Source organism: Uncinocarpus reesii, genomic scaffold (assembly GCF_000003515.1).
Source record: "Uncinocarpus reesii 1704 scaffold_5 genomic scaffold, whole genome shotgun sequence".
NCBI lineage: Eukaryota > Fungi > Ascomycota > Eurotiomycetes > Onygenales > Onygenaceae > Uncinocarpus > Uncinocarpus reesii.
The window spans coordinates 237,144-260,672 of NW_003052496.1; the positions used below are offsets into that span (position 1 = coordinate 237,144).

The 23,529-nt window shown below is 49.0% G+C and overlaps 7 protein-coding genes across 7 annotated transcripts; 4 read left to right on the plus strand and 3 right to left on the minus strand.

Moving 5' to 3' along the window:
* Positions 1 to 852: 852 nt before the first annotated feature.
* Positions 853 to 2,081, minus strand: UREG_07097 (LaeA protein; the record flags this gene model as incomplete). Its single annotated transcript, XM_002582278.1, has 3 exons — positions 853 to 1,527; positions 1,590 to 1,833; positions 1,975 to 2,081. 3 exons carry the CDS (start codon positions 2,079 to 2,081, stop codon positions 853 to 855), a joined length of 1,026 nt encoding a protein of 341 aa, XP_002582324.1.
* A 4,620-nt stretch (positions 2,082 to 6,701) lies between these two features.
* UREG_07098 (uncharacterized protein) lies at positions 6,702 to 8,443 on the plus strand (the record flags this gene model as incomplete). Its single annotated transcript, XM_002582279.1, has 6 exons — positions 6,702 to 7,059; positions 7,209 to 7,308; positions 7,433 to 7,499; positions 7,611 to 7,945; positions 8,032 to 8,158; positions 8,306 to 8,443. 6 exons carry the CDS (start codon positions 6,702 to 6,704, stop codon positions 8,441 to 8,443), a joined length of 1,125 nt encoding a protein of 374 aa, XP_002582325.1.
* Positions 8,444 to 9,567: 1,124 nt separating this feature from the next.
* UREG_07099 (uncharacterized protein) lies at positions 9,568 to 11,322 on the minus strand (the record flags this gene model as incomplete). The annotated part of the gene is made up of 6 exons (XM_002582280.1): positions 9,568 to 9,857; positions 9,927 to 10,233; positions 10,290 to 10,322; positions 10,389 to 10,449; positions 10,513 to 10,961; positions 11,029 to 11,322. 6 exons carry the CDS (start codon positions 11,320 to 11,322, stop codon positions 9,568 to 9,570), a joined length of 1,434 nt encoding a protein of 477 aa, XP_002582326.1.
* Positions 11,323 to 12,506: 1,184 nt separating this feature from the next.
* On the plus strand, positions 12,507 to 15,318 carry UREG_07100 (uncharacterized protein; the record flags this gene model as incomplete). Its single annotated transcript, XM_002582281.1, has 4 exons — positions 12,507 to 12,552; positions 12,624 to 12,779; positions 12,842 to 14,788; positions 14,846 to 15,318. The coding sequence occupies 4 exons, from the start codon at positions 12,507 to 12,509 to the stop codon at positions 15,316 to 15,318; spliced, it is 2,622 nt and encodes an 873-aa protein (XP_002582327.1).
* A 694-nt stretch (positions 15,319 to 16,012) lies between these two features.
* UREG_07101 (uncharacterized protein) lies at positions 16,013 to 16,659 on the plus strand (the record flags this gene model as incomplete). Its single annotated transcript, XM_002582282.1, has 2 exons — positions 16,013 to 16,474; positions 16,570 to 16,659. 2 exons carry the CDS (start codon positions 16,013 to 16,015, stop codon positions 16,657 to 16,659), a joined length of 552 nt encoding a protein of 183 aa, XP_002582328.1.
* A 1,282-nt stretch (positions 16,660 to 17,941) lies between these two features.
* Positions 17,942 to 18,907, minus strand: UREG_07102 (uncharacterized protein; the record flags this gene model as incomplete). Its single annotated transcript, XM_002582283.1, has 1 exon — positions 17,942 to 18,907. One exon carries the CDS (start codon positions 18,905 to 18,907, stop codon positions 17,942 to 17,944), a length of 966 nt encoding a protein of 321 aa, XP_002582329.1.
* Positions 18,908 to 21,032: 2,125 nt separating this feature from the next.
* On the plus strand, positions 21,033 to 22,932 carry UREG_07103 (uncharacterized protein; the record flags this gene model as incomplete). Its single annotated transcript, XM_002582284.1, has 3 exons — positions 21,033 to 21,376; positions 21,463 to 22,561; positions 22,633 to 22,932. 3 exons carry the CDS (start codon positions 21,033 to 21,035, stop codon positions 22,930 to 22,932), a joined length of 1,743 nt encoding a protein of 580 aa, XP_002582330.1.
* Positions 22,933 to 23,529: the final 597 nt, after the last annotated feature.

Consider the following 23,529-nt stretch of genomic DNA (forward strand, 5'->3'; position numbering starts at 1 on the left):
ATTTTGCTAAGGGGTATAATGCGAATCATGGCAATATGAGGTATAGCAAAGAAACTGAGAAGATATTAGTAGTTGAAGAGGAGAAAAGGTAAATTGCATCATGGTGATTGCAAAGTAGAAAAATCAGTTGCCCAGGTGTAAGGTGAATATTGAAACAGACAAAGCAATCGATCCCAACTTTTTTTACTCTTTTGACTTTTCCCATTGAGAACAAGTTCCATGCAAAAATGAGGCATAAGTGCATATTCAACAAACTTTAGGAAGGTATGACAGAAGATGGAAAGTCAAAAATATTGGGAGATAAAAGGGGGGGTAAGCAAGGTAGAGGGGGAATTAGGGGAGTATGGACCATCTCAGCTACGCAAGAGATCCATTGAGGTGATTATACCACCTTCTCCAAAGCCTGTCATAACATTCCATCCATACTTCCTGATTTATTATGCTGCTATGTGCCATGAGGCAAGCGTGTCGATATACGATCGGTAAGGCCAAATCAGAGCTAGGGTTTGCAGTTCATACAACCAGTCATAACTTGGTTACTTGCTTCCCAAACAATGAACAGACCTTAGACGACGGCTCTTTGAGGTCATTGCTTGGAGAAGACTGTCCGAGAATCAACCAACTGGTTATCCGAGGTGTTTATTGCTGGGGCAGCTTTTTTGGCGAAATTGGATAAGGTGAATAAACCGTTTCGTTGAATTGTATCATTTGGAGAAGAGGCAGTCATGGCAGAGCTCTTTTCCACGAGTCCTAAGCGAAAGGTCACTGGCTATTTTGGGCCTGCATCTCTTCTCTCCTGTCAAAAATGAAGGGTTAGCATGCGTTTTCCGTCAAGGCACATCTGGACAAAAGTTACGTTGGTCTCCTTGCTGTATAGATGTGCAGGACATTGTACGCCCTGATATCCTTCTTATATGCTTCCACTTTTGCTTGTTGAGCCAAATTCCTAATGTCGTCAATTGACATGTTTTTCATTCGAATGAGTGGCGCCCAAAGGAGCGTCAGGGCGCTTTCCGAAAAAGCAAGGCTATACCATTTCCCGACTTCCATCGAATCAGGATCAGTTCCCCACATACTGAGCGGTAATGTTATCGTATTATGGGTGATATCCACGAACCCAGCGTGTTCCAAATATTGACTTGTTCTGAGATCAAAGGCAATGGGCCTCCTTCCAGCCTCTGTGGCTTCCCTCAGGAGCTGGTACCAGATGGCAAGGGGATTATTAGGCGCCAGGGTGAAACCATGGGTTCGCATATCAAAATCGATCTCGACTTGCTCAAAATACCCCGTGCCCGGCCGCAAGTGGTTGATGACCTTGTTATAGACATTCTTCCAGTCCGTGACGCTGCCGCAACCCATCTGCAGGTGAATGAAGTCCCAAGACCCTTCTCCTAAGAGCCACGGGCTTTCGTAATCTCGTGGGGAGTAAAAGGCACAATTGGATGGCGGGTTGACCGGCTGGATAGGCGCCAAATCAATTCCAAAGACTTCTGCTTTCGGATACGCTCTTGCCATATCCATGGCCCACTAAAACGAAGGGTGGCTGTCAGCATCTGGCAGGACAAGCCATGGAAATTGAAGCCACATACGATTCCCGTCCCGCAACCGAGGTCAAGCACCCGAGGACCCGCATCCCCCATAGTCACTGGGTTGGGAATGTTTATCGGGGCAAGATGAAGCTTCTCGTGCCTAGCCACACGGAGCATTTTGTGGAATAGATCCAAGCGGTCTTGTTCCGGCTCATCGCAGGGAAACATATACTGTCCGCGCCGATAGCCATGATACCAGCGTCCATTCTCCAGGTAAGTCGGATAGGCTTCGAGTTCACGCGACCTAAATCAATGATTGAGGGTTAGGACCGCTACTTACAACCTTTACGACACTCCTAACGGGCGGGGCTCTTTCGTCTAGGGCCACCACTGTGGCTGATGACCGGAAATGAACAACGATGCTAAGGAGAGAGGGCTGGCTCACAATTGAGTCCCCCGCGGTGCCGGTGGGATGTTAATACCATTGTCAGAGGCACGTCTTTCCTCAGGTTGGTTTTGGCGAGGAACACCCGCCAAGAAAGATATGTCCATGCTCTTGACACCTTTTTATTGTGCCAGCTGAGCCGAGTCGGTGGAGAACAACCGGCACTGGGGAGAGAGACAAAAGAGTCTCCAAGGGACCCTGCAATTCAAAAGGAGCGTCACGGGCAATAGGCCGGGGGGAAAATTTGAATAGGGTAACGAAAAAAGGCCAGAGAAGATATGCAAGCAAAGTCAGCTGACAATACAATAATACGACATCTGCAAGGTCGGGTACCAACAAGAAACACAAACAATTACGTTCTGCTTCCTTGCTTGCAAGAGCCTTGCCTGCCGATGTGGTTTCACTGTCTTCACTTCCCTCGGGAGAAAAGCAGGACGGACAGGGGAACACCGGAAGAATGCTTGCCAGATGTTAATCTCGACCGTTTAGGTAAACGGTGTATAAATAGCGGGAGGGTGTGCAGATGCGGATGCAGATGCGACTTGGTGGAGCCCGAGGAAAAGATGCAGAGTTAAAAGATGGCAAAGAGACATCAATGCGTTCTAGGCAAACCCGCGCGTGCTAGGCGGTGGAAGAATTGCACACCTTCTTCTTCTTTTTGTAGGAAGTTGGTCCTTATTCCATCGACGCGTTCCGGGTATATAAAGAATGACTTTTAACTGATGTGCATGTATGTGGGTATAGGATACAGACTAGGGCAAGTTTATGGCTTGTTGATGACGATGCGCCGAGTTGCAAGGGACCTGACGGATGCGCAGGGATATATCAAGATACGAACAAGGGGCAAAGGAGATTTAAGGCGAAAAAGCGGTAGTGCCTGATGATAAATTGAAGGCCAGCGATTCTACCCAGTGGGCTGAGTCTGCTTTTCTAGGGGCCAACAGCAAGAGATTTACAACGCATCAAGCACAAGAACTAAGTCATGCTGGCGGTTTCATTCAATTTCCAGAGAATAATCGACAACTAGCAAGCTAAGGGGATGAACAATACTCGGTTTTCAGAGTCCAAAAAAAGCCAGGTGACTCTCCATTACAATGTCTGGTACGCTACGGCGCGTTAAGCCCTATTATATGCCGGCCAGGGATCTCCACGCTCAAAGAGAGTATCCCCAAGCTACCAACACGAAGCGGATAGGCAATGTTCCCAGTTGGGCCCGGCATATTATTTCCCTCCTTTTCGAGCAAAATTTGAGGTTAAAAAGCTATCAGAAGGAGAATCCACCTCCCTGATTTGAATATGAGAGTAACCTCGGGATGCTACAGCCTTTTACTGTGGATCAGTATGGAGGGGGATGAGAATTTTGCGAAAAAGGAGACTTGGTGCTAACCAGCGTTAGTCCAACTAAATTCACTGGAGTGAGTTTGACGACCTGAACTTAAGCTCTGTGGTTGACTCTGCATTTCTTACTGCGAAGAGGAGCGGAAGTCGGGCTGAAAAGTCAAAAATAAAAGCCTGAAATTTCCAGTTAACTAACTATTTTGTACAGTATACAGACATGCATAGTTTATACCAATAGTGACCTCCGTTGCGACTTTGAAGGGCTCCGGATAATAATTGCTACCGGCATGAGCTTATCCATGAGAGGGACATTGATTCTCGGTCTAACTACCTAGCTACTCGGTTCTTAACTCCCTGCGCTTGAGGATGCTCTTTCAGGAATTAGCTGAAATGGACGAGAGATGTTTGGCCGGGTTTTTACCCAGATCGATCAGTCTGGAGTCAAGGCTCCGGAGGACCACTAACTCCTTGTTATTAGTGAGTTATTCCGTCAGCGGCACGGCGACACATTTCGGTTCCACCCGCTCTCACTGCGGCAACTAAAATTCAAGAGGGAAAATTCTCTTCGGCTGAAACACGAGGAACCTAGGCATTTGAAATGCCAAAAATTGTCTAGCTCCCGCGCTGTTCAATCCCAATGGAATGGTTGCGGGCGGAGACATCGAAAAGGATAAAAACTGACTTGTTTTAGTAGTTACCGTGGATGAGCTGTTTCGATGCTTCACTGACGTTCAACTAACTAACTCACTCACTAACCATGTAGCTAATAATTTGCTAACTGGTTGCGGAGTACTTTCAGGAAGCCGTAATCCGAATACATCATGAAAAGCATGTGGCACATGCATGCTAATGGGACACCAAAACGAGCAAGTCTGCCATCCATGAACTCCGGATTGAGCAGAGATATCAGATATTTCTCCATTCATGCACATTTTCGGTATGACTTCATGCAGAGCCACATTCTGGCTTCAAAATCGAGCTGAAGAACCGACCTCTCAGGCGGCGTGGCGTCGTTATACGAGAGGAGAAGAAAGAACCGCGAAGATCCAATCAAGGTCAAGGTGAGAGTTGTCAGTCACAGGTGTGATTTGGACATGGGGGAGACCCTGATCGATGCGAGGGAGTTCTTCCGCCCAAGGTTATTTACGAATTCTGCACCTCACAGTTAGTGACTCCAACAGTTCCAGATTTCTGTCCATTCATATTCGAGGAAATTGCATGTATCTCGGCAAGTTCCCAGCCATCAGTACGGAGTCGATCGGATGAATTGGCGAAACTAGGGGGGTCATCTGCGATGTTCTGAGGGTTCATGCTCATCCCTACATCATGCGAGCGCAAGTGCGACATCCATGCTCAACCAGGATCCAGGGGTAAATGGTCTGAGAATCCATTAATCTTCAGGCTAAACAGTGTTAGAATTAGCGGTGAGTGTGTGCGTTTCGCCCCCAAAAGAAAAGTACCGCCCGGATCTCAATAATAATCAATTCCAGCATTCCGCGCATGTGCTCGCCTTTTTCTAGCCTCTTCTGCTGGCTGTTCCTTCGCCCGCCATTGAGGATGGCTGATTAGTCGTTACTGATGGGCGGGCCGGACTGCAACACTCCTTGCATTCGTTGCACATCTTGCATGGCTCAAGCCAGAGGTTCATCCTGGTTGGCTGTGTCGCTTCGATAGGCTGGAGAAATAAGTCGGTGACACAGAAAAGGGTCGCTAAAAGGAAGTTTCACCCTGAGATAACTATCTAGTTTTGAGAGCAGCTCCAGAAAAAACTCATTTTCATGGGCTACCTACTATCCCCGACATTTGTTGGGCTCAGAAAGGGTTGGATGAGCATCATCCTGTAGTTAGGGTGTACGGGAAACGACAATGCCTTTACTAATACGCTCGAAAAGTGGAATTGACACGATGTTTCCATTGAATCCAGTGCTTGCATGCCTCTTTGCCCATTGTTCTCGGGGTAACATTTGGATCCGTTGTGATTTCTAGGCTTCGGGCCGAGAGATAATGCTGTTTATTATGACCTGGAAGAAACAGGCAATATATCACACTGACTCTTGTGTAACTAGAAGTCTATCTACTCTGTACACATCTGTCCATGCACCAGAGATGTCCTTCCGAGATACTTGTCAGCCTTTCTTTTGATGCTTTAAGCTCAAATGTGGCGCTGCAAGCTTAAAGCAAAACTACATGGAACATCCGCACTCCCCCTTTCAGCCCTTGCTATTTTGACTGACAAACCCCATCCAGCGGGGAAGTGAAAATGCCATGTGAATGGTTGGGTGCAAGGATAGAACGCTGAGCGTTTGGCGCTTCATAGACAACTGTCAGAATGAGGCGGATGCCCAATAATCCTTCGACTGATTTGGAACAGATTCTGGCGAACAACACATTGCCTTGTGTAATTACTAATTTCCAATCATAGCTTTGCCACCAACGTTGGCCGTTGGTCACTTCAGTGCTCACAAAGGTGGCACGGAGCAGTGCGCATTTTTCTGATTTATTTTGACTAGTTAAGTGCCTCAAGACATGCATGAATGAACGGCTGGGCTTTCGGGACCTGGTTCACAAGCCTTGCGTTAACAGCCTTTCTCCTCCAACAGAGAATAGTTGGCCCCCTTCAACACCCCCAGTTTATTGACATTGCACAGAGTGTCAGCCCTACCTGAAACTCAGGGAACCATGGCACTTGATGCTGTATATACAACGGGTCATTGCTGTGAAGCTTGCGCTGGGAAAGCGGAGGCGGAAGCAGTCAATTGAAGCGCAGCGGACAGGGCGTGCATGCAGCATGACTGAGCTGCTGAGCCTGCTGTGCCGTCAAGGCTCTCATGCCTCACAGGCTCACCGTGCTTGAACTCGACGATCGCGGTTCAAACCCATTGGACCGGTTACCAATCATGATCAGCACTTTCAGCCACTGAGACGCTGGAGCCGCTTGGCATTTCTGGGTAGAATTGGCGAGAAGCGATTGGCGGGTTGGCGGTTTCATCGTCGAAGCCCAGAATATTCTCATTGAGTCTCCAGAGCGGCACAGAAGCAATGGGTGCACGATGACGATGTTGGATTGAGGGGCGGTGCGGTCTTCACGTCCTGGCATCGTCGGGAAGTCCTTGTTACAAGCCGTATGGACAGGCGTACGGCCAGAGTGTAGACTCGTGTATATTATTGTATTGTAATATGCAACCGAGCTTCTGGGATCCGTTTGATTGGCTACCCTTCTGTATGGTATTACGTACTGTATTGGTATTTCGAGCCAACCGATTACTAGTGTTCCTTCTATAATTTTCACTTCGGGCTTGAGAGAAACAGCGTTGTTGCTGTGATATTGAGCCAGTCTCGCCTGATTATCCCGATTCAAGGACCAAATAACGCCTGATTGGGTTCTGACTATGGCAGTTTCGGCTCCATTCAATTTACTGCGTCAGCAGGGCCAGGAATCGCTATCATTGCCTGTGGGAAGCTATATCTACTCCTTGTGTCAGAGTGGCAACGATGCGTTGGCTGCCATCTCATCAGATAACTCACTGCGGCGTATCGATCGCAGGACCTTGAAGCTTCTTCCTGATGGACTGATCACGGACGCTCACCCTGGGAAAAGTGGAGGGGTGACTTGTGTGTGTCCTGCCGATCAAAGCGTTTCCACAGCCGGCCACCTCCTTGCTACTTCAGGGCGGGATGGAACTGTTAAGCTCTGGGATAGCAGAGCAAAAGGCCAGGGCGCGGTCTCAGCGTTCTTGACTGGAATCGGTAGGCTGCCTGCCTCGTTTTCGTTGAAAGCTCGTGGATTTGATCCTTGTGCAATGGAAGGCCGCCTGTCGGATCATCCAGTTCACATCCGCGATTGGGGAGACGGTCCCTGTTGAATTCCAAGACTAATCGAGCCCTGCATGTTCTAGATAGGAACCCTGCTCTTATCTCACTTGCTTGCAACCCGGGGATAAACAGCATCGTTGCTGGCACCGAATTAGTATCCGCCCAAGCTTCGCTTTGTTTCTGGTAAGTCCGTTCCAGGCTTGACCGTTTACCCTGCCTCTTCTCGACGCGGCAATTAGTGCAGAGAGACAGCAGGCGTCGTTCAAGCGGTAGCACTGCAGCGGATCTATTAACCACCCAATCTTAGGGATGTTAGATTCCCCGGCGTCCCTCGCATGCAATACGTGGAAAGCCACAACGACGATATCACTGAGGTATGTGACTCTCATCCGCATCACTTTTGCCCTGCTGTGAAGCAGGAAGCCGTGTCTCAGACCTTATTAGAATTCCTGCTGAGTTCTTCCTTGTTGATAATGTTTTATTAGTTGCGTTACCATCCCATACAGAGCAATGTTCTCTTGTCGGGAAGCACAGACGGTCTTGTTAATCTCTACAATACCACAATCACAGATGAAGATGATGCACTACTGCAAGTGATCAACCATGGCTCCATCCATCATGCTGGCTTCATTGGAGAGAAGGCAATTTACGCACTGAGCCATGATGAAGCCTTTTCTATCCACCCATTCAATGATCCTGATGAAAACATAGTGGAGCCAGCTGCTATTCATTTTGGCGATCTTCGATCTACGCTAAGTTGTGATTATGCTGTAGACGTTTCGGTCGATGAAGGGGTCTACGCCGTTATTGGAAGCACCCGGTAAGCATCTCTCAACGCGTTCTCGGACTCGATATCCTTTACTTGGCTACTCTTTGCCCGACTCGGCTGATTTCATTTACGTCTAGGGAGCAAACATTGGACTTAGTGCCGATTGTAGCCTCGCCGAACTTCCAATTCGATCGCGCGAAAGCATGGCGACTTCCCGGGGCTCATGGCGAAGAGGTTGTTCGTTCGGTACTACTGGACAATCAGGTGAGTTAGAATCCGAGGCAGCATACGTTTTACTTAAATTTTGCCTAATAATTGTATGTCCGAACTTTATAGTCCAAAACCGTCTTTTCTTGCGGTGAGGACGGCTGTGTTCGTCTATGGAGAGAAGGCGACGACCTTACCATGCAGGAAGACTCGAACTCTACAGAAATCGAGACCAAGATCGATCCCAAGCCAAGCAAGGCTTCCCAGGCCGTGCTATCGTCGAGGAACCGACAAAAGCGCAAAGAAAAGCGCCACAGAGATCAACGATACAAACCTTACTAGCCATCAATTTATCTATTCCTGATGCTTTAGATTGCTTGCTGACTCTGCTAGCATGGACGGTTTTGGGCCTGTTTATGCAAGTCCATTGGCTCAAGGAATGGTCCTCGTCGAATCTACTCCGTAGACCTTCATGTACCATTCCTCACGACAGTTAATGCACCTTGATCATGTCAGAAAGTGGTGTAAATCATGCTTTCCATGTACGTATTTGTCACATCTCCACCACCTCGCTCGCGAAATTTTCCATGTCAGCCGGAAGGAAGTCTGCAATGCCGTTTTCTTTCTCTAAAGATCGCCGTTCCGACTAGCAAAGCAAACCGTTAATAATTACTGGCTGGCCAGCGGATGCAGGAAGTGAGTCAAATCAAGCATTGCTCCAAATCTCGGACGGCTCATCCGTGCACATATGCAGCCAATCACAATGGCAAGAACACAGGTGTCAAGCTGGCTGTGTTGAGAACGGGTGCACGCATACCGTTCAGCTCCTATTCCTGGAAGTTCGAGTTTGCATCTGCCTAAAGCTGCCTGGGAGTTGAAAAAGAATGTCAGAGAGGAGGAATGACATAGATATTCCGATGACAATTTTGCGTTTATACCCCGTACTCGTAAAAGGTATTTTTACTTCAACGTGTCCCTATCAGGGTTCTCTTCGACTAGAGCACCTCGGCTGGAGATACCAATCTTTGACCACGATAAGGCTAGCATGTACGGAGTACACACGCCTGCATGAAAACCAGCCAAACGAATAACAGATATGAGTTTGATCGAAAGGACGAGAATTCTCATTTTTAGCTTCCAGATGAGATATGATCTCTGACGTGAATTACTGACATATGGGCGGGTGATCTGCAACTTCTAAACCCCCCATTGTCCATTGTTATCGTCGGGGACACATTCTAGCATGATCCAGCCGATTTAATATCTTGATCAAGGAGAAGCTCACGATTAGTTAGTGGATCCGCTTGATTGGTACGGGAAACTCATCTAAAGGATGACCCGCCCCAATACCAGATTACCCTTCAGCGACCCTACAAATATCATCAACTTTCTCGCCATCAATAACTTCTAGAAGATTGAGTATGAGCACCGAAATTAGCTTGATTATTCTGGATATCGTTACATCTTCAGAGGTTCTTGTTAATATTGATTGTCTGTGCATTGCAAAAGCCCTTCAAACCACCCAAGCCTCCCTCATATCCAATTCCACTCTCTTTATGTCCACCAAATGGCGCCTCGAAACAAGCATCAAAGTGTTTGTTTATCCACACAATGCCTGCCTCTATCTGGTCACCGATTCGACGGGCTTGTTCAAGGTCACTAGACCATACAGAGGCCCCGAGGCCCATTTTAGTGTTATTTGCGGCTTCGATAACAGCAGCTTCGTCGTTCCAGGTCAACAACGGGACGATCGGCCCTGTAGTTTTGCAGGTATAAGTATTTGATTTTGTCCAGTCTTGTTTCTCTTATGGTATTCGACACTTACCAAACGGCTCCTCTACGACAATCCTAGAATCTGCAGGGGGCTTGTCGATAATCGTGGGCTCAAAGAAATATCCGGGTTTCCCCATATCGCCCTTTGCGCCAATTGCTACATTCCATTTTTCTTTTTCTATATCAGCGAAGAATGTTTTGACTTTTTCGAACTGCATGGAATTCTGGACCGGCCCGAGGAAGACGCCTGGCTCGTTGCCTTCGCCGACTTTGAGAGCGGCGGTTGCGCGAACAATGGCTTCGCGGAATTTTTCATAGATGGATTCATGCACATAAATTCGTTTGATTGCAACGCAAATCTGCAAGTTGGAGAGCTGTTAGCGATCTGTGTGGTGACCAGACCTCGCGAGCATACCTGGCCCGCATTTGCAAATGAGCTCATAGCTATCTACAAAATGTTAGCAATCATCCCCAAGCCTAGACAGAAGACTTTGTACGTATGTACGGTACATACCTTGGGCGCAACTTTGTCGACGTCGACATCAGCGCAGATGATGGCAGGGTCATTTCCTCCACTAGGTATTGATATGCAATCAGATCTCGCAAATCCGTGGGAAAAACGGCATAAAAGAACTCACAGCTCCAGAGTCACTCGCTTCAGGGTCTTGCTTGCACTTTCCATGACCTTCTTACCGGTCGCGGAAGACCCAGTGAAGCTGATCTTAGCAGGTCCAGGGTGGGCAGTTAACCAAGGGCCCAAGCTGTCATCGCCGCTAAGAACCTGGACTACACCAGGCGGGAAGAATTGCTGCGCGATCTCAACGAGTTTCAAGTCGCAATAAGGAGTAAAGGGTGAAGGCTTTATGATGATCGTATTTCCAGTCAAAACCGCCGGCGCTATCTTCATCACTGCAATGACAAGTGGAGCATTCCATGGCACGATTCCAACGGCGAGGCCAAGTGGCGTAAAACGAACAATTACCTGCCTATCTTCCGTGTCTTCCACAATTTCTTCTTCAAGTTTGAGATTCACGATGCTTCGCAGGAATGCAAGGGCACCATCAACCTCACCGTTGGCAAACATCACCTGCCGAGGACAGTAACAGGAATATTAGTATGTATGCATTTCAGGAAGAGCAGGCGAAATCACGCACAGGCTTCCCCTGTTCTTGCACGAGTAGCTTGGTCAGTTGCTCCCTGTAACGCGTAATGGCACCGGTGAAGCCGAGCAGAGCTTGCTCGCGCACCTTTCGGGAGGTTTTTGACCAGGACTTGAAAGCAACTAGCCCGGCCTCGACGGCGGCATCGACATCTGTTGGAGTGGAAACTGGAACTTCCGGGTTTGGATTCCCCGTTGCTGGATTGATGCCGTGGCGGGTCTGCTCAGTCGATGTCAACTCCCCGTTGATGACATTGCGGAAGGTGGTAAAGTCGATTTCGGCGCCCATTTTCGGGTATCAATTCGGTTTGATTGAATATTACTATATGCGGAATTCGGCTTCTGTCCTGGTTTTGGAACACTGTTGTTCTTTATAACGGAGAACCAACTCCGTCGGGACTCGGGACGCTCCGCTGAAGCGGGGTATCTTATGGGCAAATTGTGATTTTTGGAGATACGGATGTGTCCCGGTAGCTAACTCGTAGAGGAGAGCTAACGGCACAGTTATACTGCGTAATCAAGTGGGTACTGGAATGAGGATGAAAGAGACCTCTAGGTAAAAAGCATCAGAAGGATGGTGGCTCCAACCATATCGTTAACTATTTTAATCTGCGTCTCTCTGAAGCAGGGATTTTCAGACATTTCCAGGTCTACAGAATACAAGCACGCCTGTTTCTTTTCCCCGCTTTTCCGGTGCTGTTTAGAATGTCAACCATACGGAGTACTACAGCAATTAGAGAGCAGTGTCAACGAAAGCCAACGGATCAAGGGCAAACAAAGGGGAAGAGCTGCAGAATGGGTTAAGGCCCGGTGGATTTTCTTCATATCTTCTCATGCCACGATTCACAAGCAGCAAAACGATCTACTTCGGGTCCTCGCCGTACGCGAAATGGATGACGCGTAGAACAAGCGGCGAAAAGGCAGTGTTATGGATGAGTTGTATATAACCACTCCAATTGCTAGGAGAGTTTACAAATCCTCTGCAATAACTACCCAGCCTGGCTGTTGAATCCTCAAAGACGTCGAGATGATTTGGTGAGCCCACTGGCGCCAACTGAAGTCAACGTTTCTGATGGATGGCGGACCTGGACTGGACATAAATCGAGCTCAAATCTGGCTTGTCCAAACATTAACTTGTCTCCGTGCCTAGGTACCGTAAACTGATCCCTGTCTGTGTCTGACGCTCTGTCGAATGGACAACCCATATGCCGGTTCGCAGCGGTGTTATTGACATGGCGATGTTGCTCAGAGGCTAAGCTGAACTGGACCGGAGGTTGTAACATCGGCGAAACGTATCTCCGTCGCCGGTTTAAATGTCGAGGTGGCCAAATCGCGTCATGGCTGAAGACGAGAGATCACAAAGGACAATCCAGAATGACTGCTAGACCTCTGCTGCCTTTTTCTTGACGAGGCTGGCCAGAAGCGCGTCGCAATGCTTTACGCAGACAAACAATTCATACTAGCCCTGCAGATATGAAGACCCGACAATGGAGGTGGAAGTTCTTGCCCTTGGCCCTCCGTAAGCTCCCCGCCATGCCCCAAGGTTGCGGAGAGGAGTATTGTGCTAATTAGGGATATGTACATACACAGTGCTCTTACTGCAGCTCCTGGTGGCTAGAGTTCAAGCCACGACAAACGCTGAAATTACGCCGCCCGCTACTGCTGAACCGGCGGAGAGCGCTGTGTTAGCCGGCCAGAATGGCGTGGGTCTGAATATTAACCAAGAGAGACACGATGGCTCTTCCAGTACGCTTCATTTGACTTGGAATGCCGCAGGCGAAGCTATACTGACTGCAATCTCACTCCAGGCCAACCGGCAGTTGATGCCGCCCTGAACATCCTTCGACGCCTTAAAGTCCCGACGAAGAGATATGAGCGGCCCTCGGGATTCCTTTGGTACACTCGTCACTATGCCCGGCAGCTATTTTATTTACTATTTATGAACGGACCACCGCTGGATAGCCAGACTCACGAGCGGCCACGTTCGATGAGTTCCCAGCTCAAGGATGCGGTTAGCCTGCTCGAGAGCGCTGCAAACGATAACAACTTGGACGCGATATATCTCCTAGCGGATATGAACTTCTACGGCAATTATACTCATCCGAGAAACTACTCCAAGGCCTTCCAGCACTATGAAAAACTCGCCAAATTGAGCGGAAACAGCACCGCGCAGTACATGCTAGGCTTCATGTATGCCACTGGCATCGGGGACGCCGTTGAGAGACATCAGGGGATGGCGCTGTTGTATCATACTTTTGCTGCTTCCGGAGGAAATGTAAGGTCACAGATGACGTTAGCATTTAGAAGATACCTTGGTATTGGTACACCGAGAAACTGCGACGAGGCTGCCTACTATTACAAACAAGTAGCCGATAAAGCAATTGCATACTACCGGTCTGGCCCACCAGGCGGTCGGAACTTATCCAAAGACTCGTACCGTTGGGCTGATGCGGAAGGCGGTGTTTACGGCGAGGGGGCTAGTGTGTCAAGTTCTGGTGTGAACGCCCACAAGGAAGGGGTTCATTCCAGCTCTGACGCCAGTTTGGACGATGTCCTTGAATATCTCGATCTCCTGGCTAAGAAGGGAGACATGAAAGCGACATTCAACCTAGGAAAATTATACTATGACGGGTCACGTCACCTGCCGAGGAATTTCAGGAAATCGATGATGTATTTTGGGATAGTTGCTCGGAGATACTGGACAAAAGATGGGAAAATCAATCCGAGCCATCCAGCAGGCATTGAGAAAATCGCTTCAAAGTCAGCGGCTCATATAGGGCTCATGTTCCTCAGAGGCGAGGGGACAGAACAAAATTTTGAAAAGTCTTTCACTTGGTTCAAACGTGGGACAGCGAACGGCGATTCAATGTGCCAACACTATATGGGATTGATGTATCTGCATGGCTACGGTGTTCCGCAAGACGCACTGAAGGCGGCATCATACTTTAAGGCCGCGTCCGAAGCGGACTACCCATTTGCTGAGATCCAACTCGGAGCTCTTTTCCTCGACCAAGGAGACGTTCCGACAGCGACGAGATATTTCGAATTGGCTGCAAGATACGGAGCGACTGAAGCGTTCTACTACTTAGCCGAAATTGCCGAGCGCGGTATTGGAAAGGAACGACATTGTGGCATGGCTACAGGCTATTACAAGATGGTCGCAGAGAGAGTGGAAGAGGTTCATTCTTCGTTCGCTGAAGCTAATGATGCTTATGCGAGAGGCGACAAGGAAACTGCTCTGATGTTGTCCATGATGGCCGCAGAGCAAGGTTACGAAGATGCGCAGGCAAATGTCGCTTGGTTATTGGACGAACGGCGATCCGTGCTATCTCTTGATCCTATTCTTCCATGGTCAAAAGAGCGTCGACCATCTATTCTTCGTAACGCCGCTCTGGCATTGGTCTACTGGACCCGCTCCGCACGACAATCCAATATTGATTCACTTGTTAAGATGGGCGACTATTATTTTTATGGCTATGGTACCCCAAGGGATTTCAAGAAGGCATCGAGTTGCTACCATAGCGCAGCGGATGGTCATCATAGCGCCCAAGCGTTCTGGAACCTGGGATGGATGCATGAGCATGGTATTTCTGTTGAACAAGACTTTCACATGGCCAAAAGATATTACGATCTAGCTCTCGAGACAAATGACGAGGCATATCTCCCTGTCAAATTGAGTCTAATACGGTTGCGTCTTCGAAGTTTTTGGAATCGGATTACGAATGGTAAAGTGAACTCCATTCGAGAAGAACAAGGTAAGTTTATAACGGGTTGGAGCTTTATTGCCTTGGCTAATTTTCGAAATCTTGCAGAAAAAAATTCACCCCGATCGTTAAAAGAATGGGTCAGGGAATTCGTCTCCTACGACGAAGAAAGAGAAGCCGCCAAAAAGGAGAGGATGAAGCAGGCAGCGGCCGGTGAACAGGCTGATGATGCCCTTGAGGACACAGCGGACGCTGGGGATGCTTCAAGTGGCTATTATGACGACCTTGACCTTGACATCGAGGATGGCATGCTTGAAAGCCTGATAATCATCGGGCTTGCGGCGACTCTCGTCGTTCTTTTACATTTCCGGCAGCAGAGAGCGATGCGACGGGCCAATAATGTGGCCCCTGAACACAATAACAACCGCGACGGCAGTCAAACCGCTGGGCAAGCAGCGGCTGGAGGTGTCGCCGCCGAAGACCAACGGCAGAGACAACAGGGCGGAGAAGATCGAGGTTTCTTTCCAGCCCCTGACGATCCCGAATATCCAGCTTGGGTAGCTGGGGCGATAGGGCACTAGACTATTTTATGAGCGCCATTCGTATATTTATATTTCTCCTTATACCACCTAGCATCATTCCGGCGTTTTGAATATAGGATTTTGGAAGGAATTGCGCCAAGCTTCGTACTCTGTATTATAGTTACCGATTCGTATTCGGTATTAATAACATCCACCGTATTGGTGGTGATCACTAATCAATACGGTATTGTGGGGTCTCGTATTGATGATGTCAGGCACCGCCGAACCTTATCTTATCAATCAAGGGAGCTCTTTTGCAGCTTAAATTCACCTCACTTCATGTTGCTTCCAGCTCGGTTGAGTCTCCTCCCACTTTCTGGTCCAGTGCCGCAATTACTCTGGATCCCTCTGATATAGCAGAACAATAATGTCTTATCTTTCACCCTATGCAAAAAGGCGGCGATTAAATGACGCGCAAACCGCTCTTTCAAAGCCGTTTAGGTCCCCTCTCCGTCGGACCGCGAATGACCCAAATGCTAACACACCAAGTGACAATCGAGATGACAAAAAGGGCAATGAGGTCTTAGGGCATGTAGTGAGTGGAGGGACTGCACGAGCGAAGTCTGTTGCGCAAGATGCCAGCAGGGAACCGGCTCCTCAGTCTACTCTACCTTTATCCCACCCGTCTACTCCTCCAGTCACACCTAAACCTGTGCTCAGTCAGAGGCAGCAACGCTCTCACCAGACCACTGCAATGACCTCTCCGAATACATCCTATGCCCAGCAGCGCGTAACGGTCCTCCAAAAGCAGCTCTCATCATTACATGCTCAGCTCTCCGCACTGCGCGCCAATCTCGACACTACAGCCCAAGCGCTAAAGATTGAACAGTCGAACCAAGACCCCGAAATTGAGGCTCTGGTCCATAAATGGAGACTTGTAACGCGTGAAGCGGCTGAGGAATTGTTCGCGAGCGCTAGGGATCGGGTGAATAGGATGGGTGGAGTTGGAGTGTGGAGAGAGAAAATGCGGCAGAGTAAATTGAGAAAGGCGGAGTGGGATACATGCGGAGGTGCGGATGGGGGAGAGGACGCTGATGGGTCCGATGTAGAAAGGGAGAAAGAAGCGAGAAGGCGAGAAATTGAAGATGGAATTGACGCGGGCGGAAGAGGTGATAGCGACCGGGAGGAACATGAGAGCGAGAAAGGGGATGATGAGGTTTGTTCGGTGACCTTCTTCTGACAGAGTTTTGCATTGCAAGAATGGCAGCGCCGGTGCTCAACTATTTCAGACTGTTACTGACTATTTCCCAGACATTTACTATGGACATGATGCTCAAAAACTTGAACATCGACTTGAAAATGATTGGCTTCGACAAGGAGAATCAAAGGTGGATTGATTAACGCTATTTAAAGATAACAAGCATTAACTAAAGCGCGCCAATTCTCGTGAGTTAATTCGAGAAGGATTCGAGAGTTCATATATTGAGACCTAGAAACTATTTATTCGCCAAATCTGAATCCCGCCAAAATTATCTGCTAGATACTAACCTGGCTGACTATTAATGGATGCGATGACTATCGCTTCTATAGTGACATTCTTCCCGCCATCTTTGAAACGAGCCATCAAAATATGCCCGAGGTTTGGTTTTCAAGCATGGCCCTTCAACTCGTTTCAAGACCTTTGATGGTATATGGTGTCATACAGGCATAGAATATTTGGTGCTCGAATTCAGAAAGCGGGTGTCTTCACCCTCGATTGAATGACGAGCGGAGTTACTTGATTTTCTAGAAATTCAGTGGGGTGAGTAGATGGCATATGGTGCAATATCGATAATGCCAGACTGCTGTTTCCGTCTGGTCTCTGTAGATACGGAGTAGACTTACAACTCACCCCCCTGTCGGCTGCTCTTCGTGTCCGCTAGGGGAAGAGTGCAATCCGGGCTGACTTGGTCAAGATCATGATCACAAACCAGTCCATCATGCATGGTCACCGGGATTACCCTTAATTTCTTTGTGTCTCTGCACAACCTGCTTCGGAGGTTAGCCGATGGTTTCAGAATTTCCACCTTGATATTCTCAATGAGGGAGCTGCATCAGTCTCTGCTCATGTAGAAAGTGTTTGCGTTCTGGGAAGTCCAAATAGTAGACCAAAGTTTGGATCAAAACACTTGATATCATAATGTTCTCCATCAGCAACCGCTTCAAAGTAAACAGTGAAATTGCAAAATGCACTATGAAGTGTTGTGTGAAACTTATAGCATTTTGTGGTTGATCTATACCCCCATTGATGAGGTGCATATCTAATGCGGCAGTCAAACACGTTGAGAATATCAATTGTATTCCTTTGAGCAGTAGTCTGTCCGAAGCAATTTAGCCAAAGGAACACATGTTCATGAATATGTAACTCACCAAGCCAGGATTGCCATTTATTAAAGAGAGGAGGCATACCAAAGCACCTTTCATGAACAATTACACTGTGTTTAATGTTCCCAATAGTTATACTTAGCCACGTCCTGTCATCTTTCATTCTGAACAAGCGCTGAACTGGCATCTGAAAAAGGACACATGTTCTATGGCATAAATTGAGATACACGCTGGATTGTCCACCCCATAAGCTTCTCTTCACTCAACATCTCTTCGATATCCAAAGGAAAACACACAAAACACGGTAGCAGCTAAGTCTCTATCCCCACCAACGACTTAACAGCTGGTCAACGGCGTACTCCTTGGGCCATACACCAATTGAAGCTGGCAGGAAAGACCACCAGTCGTTGAACTCACTTTTAGGCCCAACTGTATGTAGAGCTTTCACATACTCCCAGTAACTGGGGTAATAGCCACACATTTCCCAATCAATCACGCCAGTAACTTCAACCCAGTCCGTAACTGGATCCGACGGGGGCGCCTTGCACCTTTTAGAAACCATGATATTCCGAGGGTGAATGTCGCCGTGGGTCATAACCATTTCATAGTCAGAGAGGAGAAATGAACGAATCATTTTCACCCACCCTGTTTCCGTACGCCTTGGGTCTGTGGTAAGAAATTGATTGAACTCGGCCTCATTGGCGATGGAGCGCTCTGCAACCCGTATCTCCCTCCTTGCATCTTTGCATCTTCTCGGAGTGCCGCCACCAAGGATGGCGTCTGCCGCTGAAGATGGAGATGCTGGTATTGATCTGATGCCAGAAAACATGGGCTCTAGCTGCTCCTTGATAGAGTCTTTCTGGGACCTGTTCAGCGACTTCCAGACTCGATCAAGAGGTTCGCCTTCAACCCGGGTCATAAACACAAAACAACGCTGCCCAGCCTGAAGCACGCCATGTATATCAGGTGCGCGGAGTTGGGGGACTCGGTCCTTGATATAGTTCATGGTCGAGATGTGCTCGATGTCGAGGCCAAAGCCAGATTTCATGACTATCTCTGAGCTGAGACCGAGTATAACCGTAGAGCCAAGCTGCCAGACAACATCGCTCTGGACTATTGCTTGGTTAAGCCGCTGGATAGTTGCCGAAAGACTGCTTGTCGTGGATGGCTCGAACCCATTCGACGAGGGCAGGGAGGAGATATCTAGCAAAGCAGGGCTGAGTTTGTGAAGCACTTTGGCGTCCAGGGGAATTTGTGAGGTCAAGCGGCGATCGCGGCTCTCCATGATGATGAAGGTGATATGCTGTCTACGAGGTTCATGGACAATATCGCAAGATGAGACAGACACATGACCACTCTAAGCATTGAACCTTTCATTCACGTTGGGCTGACTGTTTCTTGGAAATCGACAGGCGCTTTACGAGCCATCGTTTTGTTGAGATTTGACGATGTTTTGCTACACTTGCAACTGTCTTTGCACAGCTCTGAAATGCCATCTATGATACTAATTGAATCCATCCCCTCAACCGGAGGCGAGTGCCTTTGACGTCTTTTGCCATCGATCCCGGTCCAACCGGGCTGTCAGTGGCTATTGGTTACCGCCATTTGATGGTCGCTCACATCCGTCTCCACTTAAGTTTGGAAAAGGTATCTCGAGCGGAAGAATCGATGCGCGGATGATACTGTTGATATGGCTTTGAAACGCCTACGGGAGAAAGCTCGTGATGCTCGGCTTGTAGTCCACCACAGCATGGCCACTCCTGACGATGATTTGGGGATTTGACGGTGATACTTCTGCGCTTGGTCGGTTTCAGAGCGGCGAACATCTCGGGGATAAAGAAAACCTTCGGCAGGTACTTTAATCCACACCCAACGGTGGGCGATTGGCCACATCCTCTGCCTTGCGGGTTACGAGTTGAATAATGAGCAATGGAGTCTCGCCCAGGACGTAGCCTCCCGGAGCCACGGTTGCGACCAAAGTAAATCGGACAAACAGATTCACTCTCACAATAATGACCGAGGAGGAGATGTCTCTCACATTCAAAACAAAGAGATCTACCGCTTCTGCTTCTCCTCCTGTGTTTCTGAGCGGATAATCTCGCAGGAGGAGAGAAGAGCTGCAGCTCTGATTGGGCTCGCGAAGTGCTTTGCCATTCCAGTCACCAGGCTCGGGCCCAATCAACAGGTCTGTCTCTGTTCCAGGGAGAGCCTTCGACCGCGGAGGTGTCTGGACACAAGAGCTCAAGAGCTCGTACAAGTCACCGGGAAGCAACATGGCATCAGAGAGCTGCTCTCCCCTACATAGTTATGGGAGCAGGCTTCTCCCCGGCGAGTGGAGCGAGGTTGGTTTGTTTGTGCAGCGAGCCAACGCCACTGTTGACAATCGGAGGGGATGGTGACTCGGCAGTTGAGCCGTTGTGGAACAAAGGGGCAGACTCGATATAGTTAAACACCGGGCCAGGAGACGATGCTTGTCCGGTAACTCGCACATGATGCTCCCCTTCAGACGGTTAGGACCAGGGCTGGGCTGGGCAAAGGCATGGGGCCGCTGTATAACTCGAGCAGTCTTGATAATCCTTTCTTCGGAGCAGGCTCGGCACCGTTTGGCAGCGAGATAATACTCGGATATTCCATGAAATTAATCAAGCCTATTCATCTCACTAGCAAGACCGTTGCTTGTAAATCCTACCCTGTCTGAACTAGTTAGTTGTTCCCTAGTTAACAGCTAATAAGGCTGTTTGGACTTGCGTTGGCCTCAGCGAACGATTTATTATTATTATTATTATCTCGTCCAGTCAACGCCGACATCATCCATCTCTCGCGAGCATCTACAGGGTTTGCCCGGATCTACTCTTCCTGTTCAGCAGAGCACTTCCATCTCACTTTTGTTGCTGTTGCTTTCGATTCTCTCGCCTTCTCCTGGTTCCTGCGCTGGATCCTGGTGGAGCCTGTTGCCGCTGCCGAACGCCATCACCGCCCCGAGTCTGTCTCTCTCTCTCTCTCTCGCTTCAACGGCTCTCTGCTGCTTCGCAACCGCCCTGTGTACATCCTGTGCTTCAGCAACACCGGGCAGCTCACTGCTGGAAACACAAGCTTCGCGCAACCTCCCTTCCCAGCGACCGTCTGCGCTGTTCTTGATGCGTGCATCCTCCGACACTCCTCCCCCTCTACATTTCTCACCTCCTTCCAGCGACCACGATCGCACTTCGACCCGTGAGTCCACTCCAATTGGCACTCCCGTTGCTTTTGGCCTCTCCAGCGCACGCAGGCCCGAGCGGGATCGATCCTCCGTTTTCCCCTGGCACCGCAATCTTGCAGACGGACTCGGTTCGTCTTCACGCGACACCTTCCCGGGCGATTTCGACGACACCACCTTTCCTCTGTTTCCGTCCTCACCGCCCGAGCAAACAATGGACAATACCACGTCGCCTATCAACATCTCCTCGTCTCGCCAGACGTCTCTTTCGCCAGCTCAGCAGTCTTCCAATCTCACCTCGGCGTTGCAGAGAGCGTCGGCCGTAGATCGTCCTGATCTTATCCCTGCGTGGAACGGCGCCAGTCCAACCGCGTTCAAATCAAATGGTGCGCGAAAAGACTCGTTTAGTGCGACCATGGCACAGTATTCGAACGGCAGTAAGCCGATCACGGTTGCTGGCTCCAATAGAGACAAACCGCGCCGGGAGAGCCTTGCAGGCAGTCTGGTCGGGGGGATGAGTTGGGGTGGCGTATCCGTTGGAAGTTGGATTAGAGACGAGTACGTGATGAACCCGCCATTTTAGACTGATGTTCCGGAGTGACACATACAAATTTGTGTTTGTTTTGATGCTGACTGAGATGCAGCATTATCATGACAGGAACCTCACCGTTTACGCTACAGTCGCCCTCGTACCACTCTTCCTCGTATCTCCCCAAACTGGAAGCCAACTTTATGCGCGACTTTTCGTGCTGTGGTATCACTCTTCCTACGCTCCATGATCTGCTCCAACACTATGAAGAGGCCCACGCTCAAAAATCGCCCCCTGTGCCGCAGAGGACGCAGTCTGGTCAACCCATTCCGGATAACAGACCTGGTGGGAATCAGATTCAGGCAAGCCAACAACATGGTGCGAACAAAGGCTTTGTTGCTCCCCATCCCGTAAATAACCAGCGGCCATCGAATCAAATCCCGAGTCCGGCTCAGCAACGGGTTCAACCACAAACCGGGTTCAATGCGTCGCGGGTCATGGATCTCCCTGATTTGGATACCGTTGATGATATGGAAATGGATGACCCCTTATCGGATACTAGCTTTCAACAGCCTCAACAGCAGGCGTTCTTACAAACTCGTTTTGGTCAGGGGAATGGAGGGAGTCGCGTATCGCCTCTCAATCTGGGAATGCTGCAAAATCAGGGATTCAGGAGCTCTCAGCCTGGTACGCCGTCTTCTCCCGGAAGGCCATTGCAAAACAATCCGACTGTTTCCTCCGTGAACACCCCCACTCTCCTACCTCACTCACTGCAACAACAGCAAGTTTCTCAGTATCGAAACACCCCTGAGTCTTCAGCGCCTGGGACACCGGCTGAGCTCGACGAGTCAATTGTCGGTGGACTGGGTGATATGTCTATGCAAGGTACACCTCTTGCCGGAAGTCAGGCCCAATTCCCCGGATACGGTGGGCAAAACGATATGTTGGACCTATGTATTGATGAACCGGCCAAAAGACTGTTTCGACAAGGTGGCGGTTTCAAGACGCAACCGAATGCGCAATTCCGATTGGGAGGCGCGCAATATGGACCGAATAGTGAAATTGCTCAACGAATCCGGGAGCAGCAGAGGCTTGCGGGCGTCCCCGATCCGACATTCCTTCGACCCGACGAGGAGCCTAAACCGTATAGATGCCCGGTCATTGGTTGCGAGAAGGCTTACAAAAACCAAAACGGCCTTAAATATCATAAATCGGTAAGCACTCACCGCCTAGTATTGATTTCATAGCCCCCTCTTTGCCCCGGCTAAATCTTCCTCTTAATTAGCATGGTCATAATAACCAACAACTCCACGACAACGCTGACGGAACCTTCTCGATCGTCAACCCCGAAACTTCCGCTCCATACCCAGGTACCCTTGGCATGGAGAAAGAGAAGCCTTACCGCTGCGAAGTTTGTGGAAAGCGATACAAGAATCTTAACGGCCTCAAATACCACAAAGCCCATTCACCGCCCTGCAACCCTGAACTGTCGTTCATGGCTGGTAGGACAATGAACACTGGTGGAGTCATGCAAGGCGAAAACGTCAACGTCGCAGGAGCCGGCCTTCCCGGAATTGGAGAATAGAACGTCTTAAGTCTCACTTTCAACTCATATAAAAGCATATCGCGGAAAAGTCAGGGCGAAAATGGGGGCTGAACGGCCGATGCTCGAATCCAGAGTACATGCATGCATACATAGAGAGAGACTGAAGGCGTATGTTTGGGTTTGTGCATTTCTTATTTGATTCATTTTGGGATACAGAAAAGGAGGTGGTTTTCATCCTCCATTTTTACTCCCTCCTCACTCCGTTTCAATTCTTCGTTTTCCTCATTAACGCCGCCCTTTTTAATCCGCGAGCTTCCTCCTTCGCTGCATGTACGGAGTATGCATGTACATACCATACATTTCGTTTCTTCTCGGTGCCCTGATCCATCAGGAGCATTTTTTGCCGGCAGCTGCTCCCGTTTCCTCTACGTGAGGCATTTGCAACGGTTTTATTACGAGTTTTCTCTCGTCAACTTCGTTTCTTGCAAATACGTTATCGGTGTTGGGCTTTTTTTTATTCCTTTTTGGTTTTCTAATGTTCAATTTCTCCCACTCTTCTCTTTTTTGTCCTGAGTTTGTGGTTGTTGTCGCTTTGAATTAATCCCCATAAATGTGCCTATGTTGGGAGTTTTATGG